The sequence below is a fragment of the Galendromus occidentalis genome, unplaced genomic scaffold (genome assembly GCF_000255335.2).
Source record: "Galendromus occidentalis unplaced genomic scaffold, Mocc_1.1 scf7180000076803, whole genome shotgun sequence".
Lineage (NCBI taxonomy): Eukaryota > Metazoa > Arthropoda > Arachnida > Mesostigmata > Phytoseiidae > Galendromus > Galendromus occidentalis.
In genome coordinates, this window is record NW_003804792.1 from 124,134 (window position 1) to 145,945 (window position 21,812).

Genomic DNA, 21,812 nt, shown 5'->3' on the forward strand with positions numbered 1-21,812 from the left:
GGAGCCAGCGCAGCCGGAGCCAGCGCACCCGGAGCCAGCGCAGCCGGAGCCAGCGCACCCGGAGCCAGCGCACCCAGAGCCAGCGCACTCGGAGCTAGCGCATGTGTAGTGAGTCTAGCGATACCGAGTCGCCGCGAAGCGGCGACCGGGAGCGCTAGTCTATATATATAAAAACGTATGTCTGTTTGTCTGTCTGCTTGTCTGTTTGTCTGTATGTCCGGGGTACCCTATAGACTCGAAAACGGCCGAACCGATCGTCGTGAAAAAGGAGCGTGTTCTGTGGGATCCAGCGGTGGTTATAGGGGGGTCAGTTCTCCGATGCGATGAGTCCTTCTACCTTAAAAAAATTATTTGAGTGCTCCACCCACGAAAATACGAAAACTCGAAAAAAAATTGAAAAATCTGAAATTCGCAAAATTCACTAAGGCCTGAACCGATCGCCGCAAAAATTCAGGGGTGGGTTCCCGGGAGCTTCAGGAAGGTCATCTGAGGGTCGTCGTTCTCATGTTATGGGTCCTCCCCCCATAAAAAAATGATTTGAGTGGTCCTCATCAAGGGAAAGACGGGAATTCGATTTTCCGGAGGACATATATATCTAATAAAAGCGGGGGCACGGGGAGGCGGGGAAACGGGGAAGTGGGGAACAGGGAAAGCGGGGAACCGGGAAAGCGGGGAACCGGGAAAGCGGGGAACCGGGAAAGCGGGGAACCGGGAAAGCGGGGAAACGGGAAAGCAGGGAAACGGGAAAGCAGGGAAACGGGACGCTCACCAAGAGCACGCGCGACCAAAGCAAGCGCACCCGAAGCCAGCGCACTCGGAGCCAGCGCACTTGGAGCCAGCGCACTTGGAGCCAGCGCACTCGGAGCCAGCGCACTCGGAGCTAGCGCATGTGTAGTGAGTCTAGCGATACCGAGTCGCCGCGAAGCGGCGACCGGGAGCGCTAGTAATATATATATTTGTATGTATACGCTTTGCCCATACTTTAAATACTAGGCATGTCTCTCCGAACTTCTTGGGCTGCACTCACTGATCTCGTAAGAAATCTCCATCAAGCGGGAATCCAGAAGGAATTGGTGAATAGATTTAAGGTAGGTACATTCCGCATCGTTCAAGGAATCCAGAACGGTCTCGAAGCTTTCCAGAAGATTCAGATTGAACTTCAGCGCGAGTAAGTTCTGAACTCGGCTGGCTAGAGCAGACGTTCTATCGGTTTGGGTCGTCGCGGCCTGTGCGAACGCAGAATTTCTTGTGAAGCGGAAAATCGCGAGTTCGTATGTTCACGATTGTGGTCTCACGATAGAACTCTGTTGCCCACCTTCGCTCCTTCTTACCAAATTGAGTCCTGAGACGATCTTCTCGAGATCCGTCGACTTCGACAATAGGTTTCGGAGATCTTCGAGAGCATCGGGATTGTTGATCAGCTCCCCGACATTGTTGAGCTGCTCTTCGATGTCTTCGCTCTTCCTGAAGGGTTGCAGGAGTCTCCATTTGAGGGCGCGTCGACCGGCAGCCGTACACGTATAATTTATTACATCTGCGAATACATGAATCGTTCCTCGACCGCTTTCCAAGCGAAATAGCCCACACGTGTCGGGGAACTCGAATCGTGCTCCATCATTTGATTCCCTGATTTACAGAATCTCTATACAGCTCCATCCCGAAGATGCGTTGCGGGGATCATATCGATAGGTATTCTTATTGGTCATTCTCACCGAACAGGGTGTATTTGTTCGCGTCGCTGGGCGCCGAGCTCGAGCTTCGCACAAGCTCAAGCTCCCGGGCTGTGATTGTGTCGATGTGACAGATATCTTCCGGTGACGGTAAGAAACTGATCTGTAGTGATCGAGCGGCTGGTGCCAGAGCTGTTTGAACTTTCTCGAGGTACCTATAAGGCACAAGCCATGTCTCGGAGGGCAGTCAGCAGTGGCGGCACAGTGGCCGCCATCGGGGTTCAGACGATCTGTTGAAGGGGACTCAGCCCCTATGCACCTACTTGATGAGAGCATTAGCAGAGGCGAGCGCGTAGTACTTCTCTCGTAGCTCTACTTCGATGGCGGACATTTTGTTCGGGAACATGTTCGCCCGTCGGATAGCGTCGATGCCGAGCTTATCGTTGAAATGCTTCCTCTCAACCCCTATGAGTGAGCAAGGAGGATCGGAATTAGTTGACGATCAGAACTATGACGATATTAGGATCCACGTGAGGTCGGGCGCCTCACCATGAGGACTCAGCCCTGGAAAATACGCTTCCAGCTCCCGCACGAGTGGTGACGCGGGGTCCTTGTTGAGGACCGTGTTTGGGAGCACTATGTGCAGAGCGTCGAACTTCTAGATTGCTCAAAGAAGAAAGCAAAGTTTAGTCTCCTTCGTAGGTGACGAACAGTTCTCAAAGTCTCGCTGTGCCTGATCTGATTCTCGATCTGATCGAAGGCGAGGATTCCGATTCCATGAACGGCTCGAGGCGCCTTACAGCAAGAGCGACGCAAGTTGAAAAGTAGCTCGCTTGATCGATGAATTGAGCAAGGCTTATCCTGTTCCGATCCGGCTGGAGAACGGCGAGACCAACGGCTCTAGATGAGGTCCCTCTTCCTGAGCATAGGCACACGATCGTGCTTTCGCTTGAGAGAAAACTCGAGGCTGCGGACGAGGATCTCCTGGAAGTCGCTCCAAACCAGATTGATCATTATACCCGATGAGATCGATAGGTATTCCGAGTCCATAAATCTCCGATGGGATCGATGGGCATTCCGAGTCCTCAACGCATGGGTCTCGACCAAAGCAACAGGCTTGGACGCGGCTGGACTGCGATGCTTAGCACTTGCCTGCTGCTTACGGTGCTGCTCCTCCGGCTTGAGCCGGAAGGCAGGGTGGAACGCCGAGAACGCTTACTCGATGGAGTGCCTGAAGTGTCTTGAAAGATTGAATTCGAGCGTCTGAGATCCACTGATTGAGCAATTGCTCAAAATTTGGGGGCTCTTCATTCCAGAAAATAGAGGGGTTGTTTCTCCATCGCTGAATCCAGAAGCGAATTTCCTCACCTGATGTGGAGTGTTTACCCATATCGATAGTTTTCTCTTCGGCCAAAAATTCGTGAACCGGTCAGCTCAGATGGAAGCCTTCCCATCGACCCTCTTGGAGACCAGCACAGAGTCAACGGCGATATTCATGAACAGCTGTTCCAGAGACCGTGCGGCCCCAACCTCGTCCCCTCGGCACTATCCGAGAGTGCTCTGCGGTGACTTACTTGCGCCGTCCTGCCTGATTCAAGAATTCTCGCAGCGAGTGAGATACATACCCCAGGAGTCGGCTTTCCCCTTCTCTCTGATATTTAGAGCGCGAGGAGAGAAACGAGCGGCATGTGACATTCTGCACTAGCGACGTTCAAGTGATATCGATGATCAGCGCAGATGTCTCCGGGAAGTGCTTTTAGGATTTCGAGACGTCCCACAATATCTCGAGTTAAGCGGTGATTTACGGTTGTCGTTGAAAGCTCGGTTCGCGACGACAGCGCAACTCAGGCAGGGTGACTAGGCGGTGAATTGCTCCGGATCGCTGGAGTGAATCAGATCTCCCGCGATTTCCGATCTCTCTCCCGAGCCTGAGGTGAGAAGGATCATTCTTCCCCAGGGAACATACCTACGGGACGCTTTCGAGGAGCTCAGACCTGATGAAACAGTTTCTGGCCGACTCGCTCACCCGGAATCGAAGTTACTCACATAATTCCCTGATGCAAAGTTCTTTCGGGATCATCGCACCTGATGAGTGAGACGCTGCGAGCAACCAAATGTCGAGCGCTCCGTACGTCATGACTACCACCTTCCATCTCACGGATCGCAGCATCGATGATGCCTCAGTCGGCTAGCACGGACTCGTGCGCGCAGGTGGGATGCTTGACTGCTCAACTCGTTCTCGTGCACAAGTCGTATATTCGGCTGCCTCAATTTCTTCGTCGGATTATAATTACTCGTCATCAATCAGATTACGAGCTTCCCCTCAGTCAACTCTTTCGAAGCCGTGAGGATCAACGGGTTCGGGGAATGAGATGAGCGGAAAGCAGGCCAACAGGCCAGCGATGCTACTTTAACTGGCAGCAGAGTTGGAAATGGAGAGAATCGATGAAAAGAGAGGAATCTTGATCGGCCCTCGATGGCTACGGGAAATCGAGAGCTATTGCCGTAAGAGAATCCGCGACCTTACAGACGATTTATTCCATCGAGTTATGACGGTGTGACCTCCACGAGGATTGCGACATGCACCGCCTGGTAAAGGCTGGGACGTCTCCGAAATATCCTCAGCGCAAGGCGCTCTCGTGAGAATGGATTGACGTTTTCTGCTCGCAGAATTTCACCTCTCTCGAGGCGATTCCATCTCGCTCGGATCGAAGCCCGGGAATCTCTCTAGGATCTATGCAACTGGGGAGGGAATTCGCGATTTCCGCGGAATAGGAGATCAAGAGAATTTTTGGTTCCGAGTCGAGCAGGAAGTCGATACCGATCTTCAATCAGTCATGGTTTCCTTCTGGAGGGGGCTGATCTCCGCCGGCGGATACTGCGGAACGCTGCATCGGACTCCAGCGAGCGCCGCGCCGAATCCCGACAAGCCCTGATCCTCAAGACGATTCGAAACTCTCATGACGCCTCTCGGGAAACCTTATATGATTCCAGCATCGAGCGTTGTCGAGTAAGTTGAGCTCCCAATTTCTCTGGGGAACTTCCACTCCCCATAATTGACGCAGTCTGCCTCGCCTCGCTCCGAGAAGACCGATAGTCCCTTGGCTCCAGTGAGGGCTTGATCCTGGCAACTTCGCTACTTTCATAAAGTCCCAGGAACCACGTAGGCGTATGAGAAAAAACTCCGCGGGAGAGTTCAAATATCGAAACAAAGAAGCCCGCCTCCGTGCAACGTCCACGCAGAGTGTCTGGGCTCATCGATGAGGAATGATTGGGGCATCTCTATGGAGAGACGATATATTCTTCCATCGGAGTCTATTAGGCCATGTTCTGAAATGAATCCTTTAGTCGGGACCAGTCGTTGGGGGGCTGTGAGAGCGATCTCGAGAATGAATATCTAACTCGACTTTGCCGTCTAGAAAGCTCCCGGTCCTCCAAGTTCTGGACGTGATCGACTGTAGTCGAGTCGATGCAGCGCCGGAAGCGGGGCTCCCGCGACAGAAAGTGCTGAGGTTCGCAAGAGCTCAACTCCGCCATAAAATATGACCAGACCGCCGAACAGCGTTCCATGGCGATATATCGCGAGCTGGAATCACTTCCACTCACGAGCTGAGCAAGTCCCTGAGCGGCACCCTCAGCTATCGTGCGCGAATTCTGGTCCTTCTCTACTTCTCGTCTCCCGATCATTCTAATCCTCCTCCGCCCGGAGTCACGCGGCGACGTGCCCCGCAGGTGCCGTGCGCGAAAATTCACCAGAGAACGTCCAAGATGGACCGCGGGTGATTCGGCAGCGCTCTCTGCATCGCGTGGTCGAGGCTTCATGTTTTGCGGTCAGGGATGGGCGACAGCCCGGCATAGGAGATTGTTGGATAGCTCGCCGGGTCGAAACCTCGGGGCCAATTATCCTGGACAGCTTTGTCTGTATCTCGCTTCTGACACCTTGCCCGTTGGATGAATCCATGAGGCCAACGCGGATCACCCTTAAATTATTCGGCCTCGCTGCCGCCGTTGGTTGTCGTTACTCGCTCCGACAAATTTTGCCGTCAGCCATTCTCTCTCAATGCATCAAACCGTGCGAGCTCGGGCGATTGTTACGCGCAGTTTCGACCCACGTTCGAATCACCACCATAAAGGACAGCTTTGCCATTGCTTAAGGCTATTCGAATCCTATTGGCTGAATTAGTGTTATCCGAGCCTGTCGGCGCCGTTCTCATTCTATTCACTCGGTCTACGCCCATGAGAACTCCGTATCTGGCAGATCTCGACCGTCACGTAATACGCGAGCGGCTCATCATCGGGTCAATCTTGACTCTGAGCGAGACAGTCGCCCGGGCACGATGATTATTCAGCCTCCATCGCATGGTAATAGAATTTATTCGACGGATTCTTCGCTTATTCACGATTATACAATTTTCATCGACAATATTACATAGTAAACAATCAACAGTAACACAGTCGTCACGGAGCTCGATGATTTCTGGACGTTTCCTCCTGAAAGAGTGGAAATTTCCTCGCTTGTGATCGATCAGGATCAAGGTCACTCGGCTATTCGATAGTTTATTTTCGTTCTCCTGACTGGCGGGTGTGGTATCACATCGATGCTATACAAACCTCCCGAAGAGACTAGCGTGGTGTGAAGAATTTCCTGAGCTTCTATGTCGTTTGAATTCTGAGTTTTTTGGCGGAACACACGGTCATCGAAGAGCTCGAAGCCGTCTCGGAGAGTGGCGACGCATCGTACCCGTATCCGATAGCCTTTGCCTTTGCGGAAATGTTTCCGCTCGTCAACTCGCATGAGGAGCTGCAGTCGACTCTGCTGCAGTCCCTCCTCGTCTTGCTCTACCGGATACCTAACCACGTCGAGTTGTGGGTTCACCTGTGAATTGAAATTCCCCTCGTAAGCCTTACACCGACTCTCCATGTCTCGGTGTGGTATTCCGCACGATATCTGAGATCTTTCGTAAGTCGTTCCCGCTTCCCCTCGTTCTGTAGCCTCGCTACCCTCTCAGCTTTGCCGGTCAGGATTGGCGGTCGGAAGACTCAATTTGAAATTAGGCGTCGGCCTCGGGGAAGCTCGGAGCGACGTGAAAGTCGTTTTTGGCCGGAGTGATTCGTTTCTCAGAAGGCCACACCAGAAGCCGGAGTCTTGGACTCGAGCCCGATGACCTTTATTGTTCCCTGCACATTCCGGGAGCGTTGAGCTCTTCCCGCGATTGGAGTCGTTCTCGAAGCGTAAAACACGCTCAAGGCTCAATAAACTCCATCGGAGAAGATGGCACCGTTGTCTAATAACGCTGACGTTCGTAGTTTATACGTCACGTTCGAAAAGGTTGGATGAGTATTTTTTCGGAGCCAAGCCACACATAAGCACGTCTTTCATCAGCAGCGTCATTGTGCTCTATCCTGCTGGAGCGATTCTCCGTCAGGGCGAGGCTGTGCGCCGAAGCGGGAATTTCTCGCGGAAGATCACCCCGCGTTTTCGATACTCCGACATCAGTTCTCTTTAGCTTGGATAGCCGATGTCTATCCCGTGTCAATGAGCGGCTTAAGGCGCCGAGCTCTCGGATCAGCGAGACTTCCGGCTCAAATGAGGGGCTGGATCATGATCTCAGCGGTCCGGGGAACATGTGGGTCTCATACGACAATTCGAGTCGGTGGCGTCGATTCGAATGGATGAGTCGCCTCCGCTGCGAAATTACGACCTCGATCTGCCAAGATGGGATGACTTCCACACCGCTCCATGTGCGGCTTGGATTTGCCAGGATTTGAGACCTGCAGCTGCGGAATAGCACGAGCCTCGGCAAGAAACTTCAGCAGGTAGCGAACGGAATCTTACGACATTTCTCAAATCATTCGTTTTTCCTGTCTGGAGAGGAGCGTTGTAGAATCAACGTCGGTCAAAGTACGGAGTGTCTTGTCGAGATGTCGACATCGAATGCTTAGTTGGGAACTTTGCGTAGGGCAAGTGTATGGCTCCCGCTTGATTTGATACCTTATCTACTTGCCAACAACCCGTGGTGTGTCGGAGACCAGCATCATGGAATATCGAAAAAGGTACGGTGGATTTATCCTTCCCCCAGAGAGTTATCGATTCTTTATTTTTTTCCTAAGCGAGCCAGTGCCATCAAGAAACAATTTGGCCGATCGCCGGATATGAACAGGACTCGGGAGGTTAATTCCCTCTGCGATGACGGATCTAGATCCGGTCGGCTGGGAATCAATGCTTATCCAGGCGAGCCTCGAGTTCAACAACCACGTCTCGCGGCCCTGGTCAACCTTGCGTTTACGACGTGACTGTGGATTGGGCTGCGGCGTGCCCGAGAAAAAGCGATATAGGGCCAAACACCACGTTGACGTCCTCGACGACTCGGCGATCACTTTCGACTGATCCTGCGCGCCGTGGTGACTAAACAGACCACCGTCCTCATGCGAAGCAGTCGCGACGAAATCATGGTGTATCTCCGCTTATCGGGAACTTCTCCTCTTTTGGAATAATTGTATTGAACGAGGTGGGTTTCTTCCAGAGACCGTAATGCCCATCCCAGAGGAAGAGCCACAGTCTGGGTTTTGCCTCCCGCCCTCTCGAAAACAGCATCAATCAGAGTTATTCTCTGCGCTGAAAGCTAATCTCATTCAATTAATGGGGGAACGCCAGATATCCGGAAGTATCCCGAATCTCTAAATCGGCTCATGATACTCCATTCAGGGCAATAAAACCAGGGCAATGAGATTCCGCTCGTATCGCTCCACTTCTAAAACGTTATCAGAATATGGGGGGCTGACTGAGCTGCCGTAGTAAGCGATCACGGCTCACTAAGCGACCTGTCGGAAGCCGCTGGACCGATAGAGGAAATAAAGCAGTCGGCAACATTCCCATGATTTATGGGAGCAACTCCGAATATTATGTGGCATCAGTGATGATGATAGATTAAATAACGACCTCGGTTTCGATTCTCCTCTGTATGAATCGTAGGGTTCGAGAGCCGATTGCGGACGTCGATCGCTGTGATGATTCATATTCGATCCCATTCCATAGTGGGATCAGCACTCAGCTCATCTGCCCTCCCGATCAGATCAACAACGAACAAGGTGTGACCTCGTCTCTTTCAGAGTTTTTGAGCTTCGTATCACTGGCTCACGACAAGCGGATGGAAGACGCATTATCTAATTTCTGTTTATCCTCCGCACCAGTTCTTCGCCGCCCATGACGTGTAGGCATCTTTATCTTGGCAGGTTCCTTATTGGCTGGAAAGGGAACAAATGATGCCGATCATCCGGATCCATTTGTGAACAAAGCACGGCCTGTGCAATGAGCGTCAACGATGATGATGAAGACGGTATTGTTGGCACCCGTAGAACAGATTACGCCCTACGGTGCTAATGTTTCTCCCTTCCAGACGAAAGACCTATCGCCCCAGCGCGGGAAAAACGGCGAGTAGGGGGATATCACCGCAGCGCGAACAATTCTATTGGATTCGTGCTTTTTCTCGTCCAGGAAAGGCACTCTCGGAGACTTTGTGAGATCGGCTATAATATGTGGTGATGGATATTCGAAGCCAACTTACGGCTTTCCCGTTGATAAACCATTGAAGTTGAGCGGCGGGAGTCGATTTCCCCGAAATGCACATCATGTCCAAGTAGGCGCCCCCTTTACCTTCTCGGATCCCTCCGGTAATCGACGGTCCGTCCCTGGGCGGAACTGCGAGAGGAATCGAGTTCGAATCGGTATGGATTTAATAAAAAGCCAAATGGAGGGAGAGGAACGAGTACACGAGTGAAGGTCGTGTAACAAGCTGATGCGCAATCTCCGAGCGCGAAATGCTCATCGTCAAACGCTCGGTGTTGGATTCCTGAACGTGTCGATTGACTAGTTCCTGATCGCTGTTTGGCGGAGCTCCTTCGCCAAAGTAAATGTCACGGAGCCTATCCACGTACCGACTACGACCATGACCTCCTCCGATGACATTTGAGTCGCGAACGGCAGCGCCGTATTCACTTCGACGCGGTAGCGACCCGTCGACTCTAAAGCTATATTACGCAGCATCACCTCACAGAAACCGTCCCTCAAATTCGTCTTGAATTTCTGCAAGGAAAGAGAACGAACCTCGATAGGGGATATATTCGATTCTACATGCTCAAGGATGAATGCGATATACAGACAGATTGATCAGAGCTCTCTCCCTCGAAATTCATCGATTTTCAGAAGGCACGGAAAAATCCCTCGAGGAGCGTTTCTAACCGAAGGGCCAAGGTCAAAAGCCTTCGGGTTTTCCAACCATGGACCCATCGATTCAGATGAGACTCGTCGTATTCTTATTCAAAGAGTCGAATACTCCCCCGAAACTCGTCGCCGTCAGACGGAATCATTCCCCGGACGCGTGAGGGAAGTCCTTTCCGGGAAGTCTACGGTCGAACCGATTCGAAAACTTGTCTTTTGCGTGATCCCTTCTTTCCCGACGGCATGTTGAATCACTTACGTCGATGTAGACTCCTTCACGATCTGTGTAAATGTCGGTGAAGCCGCCATCAGACCTAACGATCAAACGGCAGAACTCCTCGTCGTTGCGATACCAAATTATGGATTGAAGTGACTCAGCGGCGTTGTTGAGGGCGAATCGTGCCTCTAGCGTAACCGTGCTGCCCCGGGCTACTGTGAACGGCACGTTCAACGAGAGGTGGCTGAGGGCGCTGATCTCTGTAATGGATGAACGATTCGTCCGGTGAATGAGTGCCTTGCCACGAAAACCGCGGACATGCGAACGAATTAGACGATTGTCGAAGGTGCGTAAATGGATCAAATGATTGAGGGATCCGACTTGGTCGAAACGGATATCCGCCAACTAGGGAGCACGTCGAAACGAGGGAGCTACGGCGAACAGCAATTATTGTACCAAAAGGTCGAGTGTATATCTCATTCCAAAGCCGAAAAGACACTACAGTGCATTGGCGGCGCGTGGAGGCTATAATTCAAGCTGTCAGCACAAAACAGCTAAATTATCCACTCTATTTCGAGCTGCTGAACCGTGGCAGTCCATCTGGGCATCCATTTATTGTTTAAACATTCACATCCGGGATGAAATATGAATGTAACGGGCGATGGTACTTCAGCTCCCGTGTTCCATCACTGATAATGTTGGATCGCAGTCGACGAGATCGGGGAATGAGACTCCGGCGAGGGATCTCCGTCGATCCGGGATGCATCTATCGGCGTGTTTTGGAACTCCGGATTCAATCAGAGGAAGGGAAATCTTTAGGGACGCTAAGCAGACAGAAGATATGAGATGATGAGCGAGAGTCTTAGCAAGAGAAACGGCCGGAGAGATCGCTTAATTCAGAGATCAGCTTGAGAAGCTGAAAAAAAACAGGGGGCAAAGAATCTGGATGGGACGAATAAAATAATACCGGGTCAAAATAATCCCTGCGAGCAACGAAGGAGAAGAATGAATGATACCCGTGAAGACCATGGGGAATTCAGAGGGAATGCCAGCGAGGAACCTGGCGAGTATTTAAGAGCAAGATGAGGCAGCTCCTTGAAATATATATAGCATGAAATGAGATTGAAATATAGCATGAAATGCAGAAGCTCCATATTTCGCTTCCGCCGGGGGAGGATCTCGACGGCACGGTAGGAAGAACAATATACCCCTAGATTTGACCGTGCCTGACACAGAACAGAACTCCCGCAACAGCATCTATCTGCTCAGAGTCACGTCAACAGATACCTCCAGAGCGCATTACAGAGCTCTGGCGAACAACTGCATCCAGCCGTCGGATCGAGCCGGCGGATGACCCGTCCGTGGAGGATTTCAATAATCAGCTTGTGAGCAGCCATGATACCAGCGAGGAGAATCCCCAGCAAAAACGATTTAAAAGGCGCCCGGAAGGCTTGTGTCTCTCGGGAGGCTCTCATGAGCTCCACAACCTAACATTGAGTCTGTCTACAGTCATTTGCGTCGAAAAGGTCTGAAAGTTCAAGAGATAAGCCTCCTCTGACTTGCAGCTCTCGACCCGAAGGAACAGGTTGAGTGGATCCGATAGCTTCCCCGGGAAGGTCGCCTCCTACAGAAGAAAAAGCCCCCCGTGCAAAGATATTCCGAGGTCATGCGGACTCCATTCCGAGATATGCGTTGCGATTTGCGATTTTAGTCGATCGTTTACGTCTAATGAGCTTTTGCTGGCTCCCGAAACTGACTCTACGCCTCCGTCCAGACTCACCCGTCAGGATCTGTGAAAACAGTACTACACGTTCCAAGGAGATGCGACTCATCTGTACAATTCACTTCACACCCGGGCCGGGCCGACCCGAGTCAACCTGCAAGGAGATTTTAATTGAAGGTGAAGTTCGCCACGGTCAATGCATATCGACCGAACTCATTCCCGAATTTTTCAATGTCTTCCAGCAGGATCACTCCGACTGATCTCCCCCGGTTGAATCCTGCTGGTCCTTGCGTTAGGAAATCGACGCTGGTTAGGTATTCAGTGCGGTGTTGCTCCCGGCAGCGGGACTGCATGGGAAGGCGAGCCCCCCGACGATCGAGGTATTTTAGCCGCGGGCCCGGGCCGCTCACGGAACCGAACTCGCGGTCTTGAGCTCTGGCTCGCGATTTGATTACGAGAGATGGTGTCGGGGTGAGATGAATCGATCCGCCTACCTTTCACTTGGAGTTACTCTACGGGCGGATGCAGGGAACGAGGCGGGGCAGCGCGGGAGAAGTTGCGTTGGAACAAACCAAATTTCGTGTTCTCTGGCGAGAATGTAGAGGCAAGGGAGTGTTGCGTCAGGAGTCACAACAAGGGAATGCCTCAGCCTGGGACTGTTCTAGATCCCGCTGGAGATACCCATCGTCGGCGTCTCCGTCGCTCAGCATAATTATTAACTATGGATCAGTAACTTGGTGGTCACAGAAAGAGATTACCTCGCAAGGAAGGCATTCGGGTCTTTATCATCGGAGCCTGACTCGGCTCTGTTCGAGTCGCTACGCACTGCTTGCACTCTTCTAAACGACGTGGGCTCCCCAGAGGCGCTCCCAGGACAATCCTAGGAAAAGAGCGAGCTGCAGGTCACTCTTCCAGGGCCCGGTCTTGCGGGTCAGCGCGTCAAAGAACTCCATGAGTCTTCGGAACCCCGACCAGGGAGAGGATCGTGAGAGAAGAAAACAGTCAGCAGTCGGTCCATCCTCGTTTTGGTTCCTGTTTCTAATTCTCGGTTCTGCTTGGGAAACTCAGCCCTCTGGGAATTTTCGAAGAGAAGCCGACGAAGCTCATCGCATCGATTTGTTGGAAGGGAAAAGAGTTTTTCGATAACGAATGAACGAGGTCTGGATGATACTCATTCGAGCAAGGCGATATCAGGCTCTCTCGACGAGATATGTTGAAACTGCTGTCTCTCGTGAGATACAGTTTTCCGACACAGACAGGTTCGCACTTGGATGGACGGACGATGTCATGGAAACGACCCCCTCCGAGAGGCTACGGGACCGAATGGCAAACCCGGAGCAGCTGATTACTGGGCTCTGAGCAGCAATTGTCGGCAGACGAGACTCGTCCACAGCGCTCCGCAAAGGACCTCTCAACGGAAACTCCCGGTTTGCAGGACCCGAGCCTTTCGAGCGGGATTTCATCTCCTCAAATCGGTCTGGACCTGCGCAGCGAGACGGCTTCGATGGGAAGTCTACGATGAAATTGATTCCACACAAAGAATATTTTCGTGCTCAAGGGTCACGTCTCTTCCAAAAGAAGCTCCACGGACGAAATCCACGCGGGATTCAACTTGTGTCGGCTCCTCATTCGGGGAATTCAATTAGACCGCCCGTGACCCGGCGTTTTCTTCTAATCACAGTCGCGTTCGGCAATCTACCTCTAGCTGGAGACCTTTCACAGGTCCACCACGTGCGTAATGATGGCCTCCAAGGTTCTTCCTTGCGTAAGGGAGAACGCCGCCGGCTGGTACCGTCATATCGGTCCCATCGTTGGTGCCTCGAGGACCGAATTGCGAGCTACGGAGCGACCGCACTCGACATCGACGAGACGGATTCTGAGCCCCGTGTGCGGAAGGGAAGAAGCATACGGATCCCAAGTCGACGGCGAGTCGGAATTCGGAGTGATTTTCACCGGCTCTGTGTCTCCGTATCATCTAACTTCCGCCACCTCACACAACAGGCAGTAGTACATGGGTGGGGTTTGAACGCTTAGTGATTTATATTCTGAACTACACTGGTCTCGAGCAGCCTTTTCCAGTCAGAGATCACGCATGCTCACCGATGCGGCTCCTCCCCGTCGATTTTTGCACACTCCAGGGCCACCGCCTCCATTTTACTCTGGCGGCTCAGAATCATTAGCGTTTTTCGGGGTCTCTCGAGTTCACTCTTTTGAACTCTTTCACTCAGCCACTCGGCGCCGGGGCCATCCGAGAGTGGGAACATAGGAAATATCACGCGGCCAGTCTCGCGGCTCGTTCCCAACGGAGGGAGCATCATTCTCAGAATATATTCTCTTGGGTCGCATAATGAGCGAGGAGGACTCCGAATTTTGTTCCCGCGACCACACAAAATTCTATCAGATAGACTCACCTATACGTCTGACGACCGATACGGGAAATGTGTAGACATGGTCGTGCTCCTCAAACAGGCGATGCCTGAAAACAAAAACAAAATGTTAAGTCGTAGATCTAGTAGATGGTTCTAAGAGAATTATCCATGCCGATTCTTGGGACGGCAGATTTACTCAGAATGGGAGAACATCACTTCTTGAGACTCGAATTATGTGAGAAGTAGATACAACCGATATCGGAATTCGATACGGCGTTTCAGTGGCAACATGACATGAGACCGATTCTGTCAATTTCTCAACTTTCGTGAGATCCCTGCTCGATCGAGAAGTGTGCACAAAGTCAGAATGAAATTTCAATGCTGGAACTGAAGGCTCGTGTCAGCTTACACCGGTGCCAGCCGGGTCGCAACTCAGATTTCGCTCATCTCCCGAGTGAATCAGTTCTCCGCTTTGCACTCGCAAGTTTTCTAATGAAGTCACTTGCAAGCTGTGATGCACGGAGTCATAATGAACACATGCGCGGACTTTCTCATGATTTCAGCCTTGCAATATACGCCCTGGAGTACCCAGACCTCGCGACATCTCACGGAACGGTTCCAAGGAACGCTTCCTAGGGATAAATCAAGAAACCCGCGCCAGCGTCTGAAGCTTGTAAGTACGTAGCCGGTGTTCATTGTCGTGGTCTCTGTCCCTCGGGGGCGAATGACACGGGTGGCACGCGACGTCTGGATCTCTCACGATCTTTACATCTCAATTTGTATCAGGGCGTGTCGTGGGTCTTGTCACCGATTTTTGTTAATTCGCTGACCACGACCACGTACAGTAGGGTGTCCCTGCTGCTGAAAGTGGAGATGCGGCGCTAAAGCTCGATAACAACGCGTCCGAAAGTGGCCGCTCGCACAGATGTGTCATTAGTAGGGCTGAAGATTTTTCGTGGAAAATTCCCGCCAAATTCGCGGCCTCCATTGAAACTCCATGAGGAGAAGCCGGAAATTTCCGCGAGAATTCGCGGAATGGCGCTCCACGAGAAATCGTCAACCCTAGTCATAAGTCATAAGGTAATGAAGAACCGAGACAATCGCGTCGACCACGACGCCAGTGTAGAGCCAGCTTGGGTGGGGGCGATCGTCGAGCTCCTGCGGGTGTTGACTGTTCATTCCTACCACGTGGAAGAAGTCCTCGGATCCGCCCATCTCGCAGCATCGACCCCATCAGTTCGCCATTCAATGAGAGCACCCTGGATTCGTCGCTGAGCAGCAGTGCTCACATCGAGATCAGATTTGGAAAACAGCGAGGAGCATGACATCCCGATGATTCCGACGTTTCCGATTGGTGGCTCTCAAAGCGATCTCGGATATCAGAGCTAGCGTAGTATATTCAGATCGGTCGATTCATGGAGAACAAAGTCGAGTCGTTAATTTAATGCGATGTCACCGTTCGAGCACGACTTGTGAATAGAAAAGAGACCGATTGATAGCGCAGATCCGTCTCTGCGAGCCTGCACTCTCATATAATAATCGGTTATAACGGATGCCGACCTACCGGCAGGTCGATGCAGGCACGGGGCGCTCATTTCTACTTCAGAACGGAGCGTACGTGAAATCGTCACGCTCGTCCCTCAAACTTCGTTTCAGAATCCGCACTTAGCGGGATGGTTGCACGTGCGATTGTTTCCGCCAGGCTACAGCCCAGGTTGGTGATTCTAGCGTGAGTGAAATCCCGCGAAACCTTGCGGACATCCTCGGCGGCCATGTGCGACGATGTCGGCTTATTGTGCCTTCGCCTTGCGGGAGATTGATAACTCTCAAGGAAGCCATCGGTCTTGTCTCGGCGGGGAATCACCATGGAAAACCTTTTGCTCCTGAATTCCCAAGGGTTTTGGGGTAAATCGAGGAAGTCAGTCAAAGGAGGAAAGGCTCGTATTCCGTGGGCCGGGCTGTGGCCTACGCTATGCAAGAGCGAGAACATTCTTCGCTCGCTCGTCGAAGACTAGGGGAAGCGCGGGTAGGATGTAAGGCGTTTGCAGCGAAGCGATTGGAAAGGGACTGAAGAGTTCACATCTACCGATTTTCGGTACCTTGACGGAATTAACATCGATATGGGATTGTTCACCGATCCGCTCCAGCAGTCGACGTTCGATGGACCTCAATGTGAGCTTCATGGGTTCCGGGGCGCTCTCATTTACATCCGAAAGTTCGATGATACGAGCACTTGACTCACGATGTATGTTCAGGGACGAATTTCTGAACATCGTTCTTACTCGATTGTCGTCGCGGCGTTCGATAATAATCCTATCATTATTATTGGCCGAATCTTGATCGGCTTCGCTCGGAATGCGCCGCGTCAAGCGCTGAACTCGCTATGAACGTATGAGTTATTGTCCGAAAAAGTTAAGGTTCCCCGTTTCCGCTCCATCGATAGAGGATGTCGCGGCTCATTCTCGATACTCATGTCGACGGATCATAAGGGTGAATAAGAACCCGTCTTGAGTCTTGATCCTAGACCGATGCCGCTATTTCGAGACATGATCCTCTCGAAAAAACACGCTGTTTGTTCAATGAACTGGTCGCCATCAAATGTCGATGCTCGATGTCGCTCGGAATTGATCCTCCCTGACTAGAGACAGGGTAGCTAGCCGAGTCGAGCAATGGTATGCAAGTTGCACGGTGCAAGATACCGTGTGCTGCCGATGATCTGACCTTTCCTCAATCCAGATCGGGCTTCCAGATTTCTCATGGTTTCGCGATAGGAAATCCGGGAGCAGTCTTGCTTCGAAAGGTGACGTAAAATCGCCACGAACCCATGAGCTCCTTTAGGAATAGGATGCAGAATCGCCGTGCCCTCCGCTGACCAGCTGAAGCTCCAACGGACTAACTTTGGGAACGGTCGGAACGACCAAATTAGGAGTCACCGCATTAGGCACGAAGTGCAGCTTACTATCGATGACAGCGTTGGTGACCGGGATCGGCAATCGGATGCGCTACTCAGCCGTTTGTTTCGACTAATATGGGAGTCATCGCACCCACGGCTCGAGTCCGGCGGCATGCCTAGCACCGAAAGCGTCTGTCGACGCGCCGTCGACAGTGGTCTCACCGGCGAGAGCAGCAGTATACGGGGACTCGGTTGGATCCACTAGTCAGAATTCTCGGGTACAGTATGCTTCCTCGTCTCGTGCCAAACGAGGTGACACTCCAGAGTGAACTTCCTGCATTCCAGCCACCCTGACGTGCATGCATAAGCGGGCAAATAAGAAATCAGAAAGTATTGCACACGAATTCCCACAGCAATAGACCTGACTCATACCGATGTGCCTACAAGCTGAATGTGCTCCAGCATTATTAACGGACGTATGTGAGTGGTCTCCGTCAATAAATACCGATCTTGAGGAACACATGATATGAACCAGTGGAGACAGCCTGGCAGAGAAAACCTGCTTTGTACGACAGTCCCGGTCACGGATATTATGGAGTAGCCGTGACCGTCACGCTTGGATTCGACCTAGAGATAGTGCCGAAAGGTCCAGCGGGTAGTAATATTATCTATCATCATATTTGGAATTGTTCATCGTAGAACTGAATAAATTCGAATCTACCAGTGATCACCCGACCTTATCATGGCCGGAGGTAGATGTTGAAGACTTGACAGACAACCGGGGAAGCTCATTTCCAGGGATCCTCGTGGGATCAGGAACGCTACGTCACACAAATCGCGATCTCTCTCACGACCAACCACCGACCGCATGTCGGGAGAGATCAGCAGAAAAAGATGAACCGGCACGACGGCGCGCCGTGGCGATGGCTTTTATACGACGACAGTGTTCCGCTGAGGGGCTTTAGCGACGACCTTGAAAAGCTACGACCTAGATCCGGGTCCCGTTCCGAGGCTTATTCATCCTTTTATTCAGTTTCTCATACGCTCAAGTTCGGAGTTCCCATCGGCTTCCCGGAACAAAGCTGTGGGCGTCGCGAGGACAGCGAGAGCTTCTTTGCAAATGAGTCTCGTCCTCTTATCGCTAGCGACATGAGATGTCTGTTTAGACGGAAGCGCCGAGAGCTACCCGGAACTCGGAGGATTCGGATGCAGAGCGTGTCAAAAACAAGAATATGAGGAGGAATTTCCTGTCGCTGAAAATTCTGTTCCAGGAGACAAACCCGCATTCGGAAACGCAGGACTCATCGGTCATTCTGAGTAGATTACTATTTTTGGGCTTGACTGTGGAGACAGCAAGAGCCAGCGGTCGATTACCGTCCAGGACGCCGACGGCTTCATCGTTCCACGGTGAAACGGATTGGGTGCGTTGGATCGGAGAGGACCGCGATGTGAATTTTGAATCTCGTAAAATTTTCACGAGACATATCGCAGCGTTAGTTGAAATTCGCGAGGATTATTTTTAGAGTCACTGTGCTGAGTGTGGAGGATTCTGCGTAGAATCTCCGACAATACGCATGGCGGCTCCATCGCTGAGCTGCGAAATAATTTCACCTTTCATCCTCGGAGATGAGTTCCTACCTTGCTCCCGATGGGCCCTCTGAAGTGGACGCAATTCTCTTCGTGAATTTCCGTGGATCGGAGCGAGTTTCTTATCTCGGCCACCCGGAGGGCGATCTCTAACCGCGAGAGCCTCGTCCCGAATCGATAAGACGCGCTTGCCGCTTTCCACAACTCGCTCCGACTCTGTGGGGGCAAGGTTGCAGAAAATGTTCGAAATACGATAGATCGTATTCGCCGTTCCGCAAAGAAGGGAGTAGAATTCAGTAAATTAGCAAAACGAAGATGCCTCGAGGGCCTGCATGAAACGTTTTGGTCTCTGTCGATATATTATATAATACCTAGTGTGTTTGCCCGTGTTCTATCACGGCACACGTGCTCGAGATCTGTGTCTCCTTGGATCCGTCTGTAGGGAATCTGTTTTTGTACCGATTCGGAGCGCTCTCGCTGCAGAAGCTCCTTCTGATGCCGATTTCCTAATCCTTTGACGGCTCGCTAAATCAGCGACCCCAACGGTATCTGAAATCGAATGATGTGCTTCCGGCCGCAGATTCTTCCCGGGCGTTATGAAAGTCACCTGACGCACCCGAGCCTCTCGATTGGAAAATCATTAATGTTTCATTTGATACCTGCGTCGGCTCTTTTCTGCGGGATCAATCTTTTCGATTGCTCACGCTGCTCATTCGCTGCTCAAAACAGAGAGGGAGCCTTAGCGGATTCTCCCGTACCATTCGATAAAACTCGCCGTCATTTTACAATCAGCTGCTCCAGCGGACGTTCCACGAAAATCCTGTCCCTTTCATCCGGAGAAGGAATCGACATTCGCGATTTCCTCAAGGAGTTCTGGCTGCGCTGCGCTGCGCATTGTTCTGTCCGATTCGATGAACATACTCTCTGTACCGAATAGGTGTAAACAAAGCGACACAGGTTCTCGAAGACTTTGTGCAGTTCTTCCCTGGCGGAGATCGATCTGAGCTGACTTTATGAGGATGGATGACGCGTCTATGCAGCGCCTCCGAAGGGAACAACTCTCGTTCAGGATGTCCCGGATCCACAGGGGGTTTCAAAGTTTGAGCTACTCATTCCTACACGGCGCTGACTTTGCTAACGGCAATGTTTATTTCTCTTCGTAATGAGTGAGAAATATTCCCCGTCCAATTAGTGTTAGTTCGGGTTGCAGGGAGAAGTTCAACATTCCCCTGCCGGCATTAGAGGTGTGAGAAAGCTTCTCCCCTCTCGTCACTGCAGGACCGTCTACGCAGGACGAAGCTTCGGAATACATTTCCCTCTCCGGCTAGACGGCCGGTCGACGAGAATCTCGGTATTTATTCTCTAAGGGACTAAGGATCGTCGACAGAAGATTTGAGTATCGCGTGCTGTATTTTATAGAGCGCCGGGGCGGATGCGCCGGCGAGAGACCAGGAACAACACCCCGCCGAGGTGACCCGAGCCGCCGCTCACCGCGCCGTCCAAGACGAAATGAACGATTTTTCGGTGGTCAGCTCAAGACGTCCCGAAGTTTCTCCTTGAGGCGCCAGGGCATTTTGGAAGATCGAGTGCGCGTCGCGCCTCCGTGCTCGTTCGAGTCGGCCCGTATCCACCAACCGTTGATTCGTTGTATGCGCGCCGGGCGGGGTAAACAGTTATAAATGACTCTCAGGGAGCTACTGGCAAGCTTTGGATATATCCTAGTACGGCGAAAGTTTCGCAACGCGGGACAGGGACCAGTTTCCCGGCGGGAGTTCTTTCTCATAAGACTCTGACCGGCCGACAGCGCAAGGGACGACGAGTCCCGACCGCGATATAACTTCGTACTTTCCGGAACACAAAAGCTTGCAGGTACGTACGGTTGCCATTCCAGGCGTGGATCCTCCGAAATTGGGCGTACTGCTCACGAAAACGAGTTCAGAGATGTCCTTGAACAGAAATTCCGAGGCTGGAGCTAGAGTGTAGGGGTCCCGGCGCGTCGCCGCGGGGACCGACTTCTAGGAGTTTCTCTCAGCTCGCGATAGTATTGTTTATTTAGCTTCGGGATCCGCGGACTGTCACTCAGGTGGGAGAAGGAGCAACCAATGGATATCGAGTAGATATTTGTTCAATTAGAGTCAAATGTGCAAGTCCATCAATGCGCACTTTCGCGTGTCACACCCTGCTGCCTCTGTGATGCCCGAGGTGGAATTCCCCGATTCCCAGGCCTGAACCTCGATTTGATGCTCCCTTGCATAGATTTTCGATATTTCTAACCTTGACCCACGGGAATCTCTCGATGATGATCGATATGTTTATATTCGACTCGAGAAGTTAAAACCTTCCTCGGTGAGTCATTTTGATTTCGAATGAGACCGGCCATATTCGCAGGGTTTCCAGCCCGAAGGTGACTCGATTCGGCTCCGCCAGGCTCCGACGATTCATTAGCTCATTCTGAGCTCCATTTTTATTCCGCTGTGCCGCTTATCCTTTCAGCTCAATGACGATTTTCCATCGAAGATCGCTTCACAGGTCGATGGCGGCTATTGACGAGATCTCCTTGATCAGCTGAGAGTCGAATTCAGTCAAGCTGTTCCGGGGGCGGCTCACGCATCGATATTCACAAACAGATTCATCTCAGAGTTTCGGATCGGGAGGGGCCCCTATTCCGATTTGATGTCAAGATCAGGATCGTTTCACCGATCCCGGAGACGCATATCATCAGGCGGAGCCGTGCTGGACCCTTGCGGATCGATCCCCAAGAGTTTAGGGCTGTGAGATGCGTTGGCGACTAATCCGCATCGAGTAGTAAATGGACAATCGATGCTATCATGAGCGACCTTGGAATCGGATTCTCGTAGCCCCGGTCGCTAGAGCAGGCGGTCGGAAACTTACTCAGCTCAAGGGGATGCCCCGCGGAACGCCAAGAATTTTCCGTGAGTATGTACATTCGAGCGGGGAACAAGAGCAAAGTTCTCGGGCCTGAAGGGGTTCATGGAAGAGTTGGAGCTCGCTCCTCTCACCGCCGCTGGAAGACGAAGGAGACATTGCCGCCGGGGCCGAAGCAGGATTACAACTCTTCGGAGGAGGAGTTCCCAAGTCAGATGAAGGTTGTTGACGACAGATGGGGTTGTCTCG

General features: G+C 51.9%; 2 protein-coding genes across 2 annotated transcripts in view; both read right to left on the reverse strand.

Annotated features, from left to right (window-relative positions):
• Window positions 1-3,060, reverse strand: part of LOC100898828 (mutS protein homolog 4) — a 6,199-nt gene extending 3,139 nt beyond the window's left edge. The window contains exons 1-5 of the mRNA XM_003740178.2: window positions 3,039-3,060; window positions 1,994-2,135; window positions 1,713-1,885; window positions 1,332-1,534; window positions 1,028-1,226 (exon numbers count right to left, since the gene is read on the reverse strand). Coding sequence (XP_003740226.2) covers window positions 1,028-1,226; window positions 1,332-1,534; window positions 1,713-1,885; window positions 1,994-2,135; window positions 3,039-3,060 — 739 coding nt within the window. The remainder of the gene's footprint in view (window positions 1-1,027; window positions 1,227-1,331; window positions 1,535-1,712; window positions 1,886-1,993; window positions 2,136-3,038) is intronic.
• Window positions 3,061-6,037: 2,977 nt separating this feature from the next.
• On the reverse strand, window positions 6,038-11,937 carry LOC100898111 (uncharacterized). The gene is made up of 6 exons (XM_003740173.2): window positions 11,886-11,937; window positions 10,148-10,365; window positions 9,606-9,753; window positions 9,236-9,369; window positions 6,282-6,546; window positions 6,038-6,161 (listed from the first exon to the last, which is right to left on the reverse strand). The coding sequence occupies exons 1-6, from the start codon at window positions 11,935-11,937 to the stop codon at window positions 6,073-6,075; spliced, it is 906 nt and encodes a 301-aa protein (XP_003740221.2). The 3' UTR covers window positions 6,038-6,072.
• Between the last annotated feature and the right edge of the window lie 9,875 nt (window positions 11,938-21,812).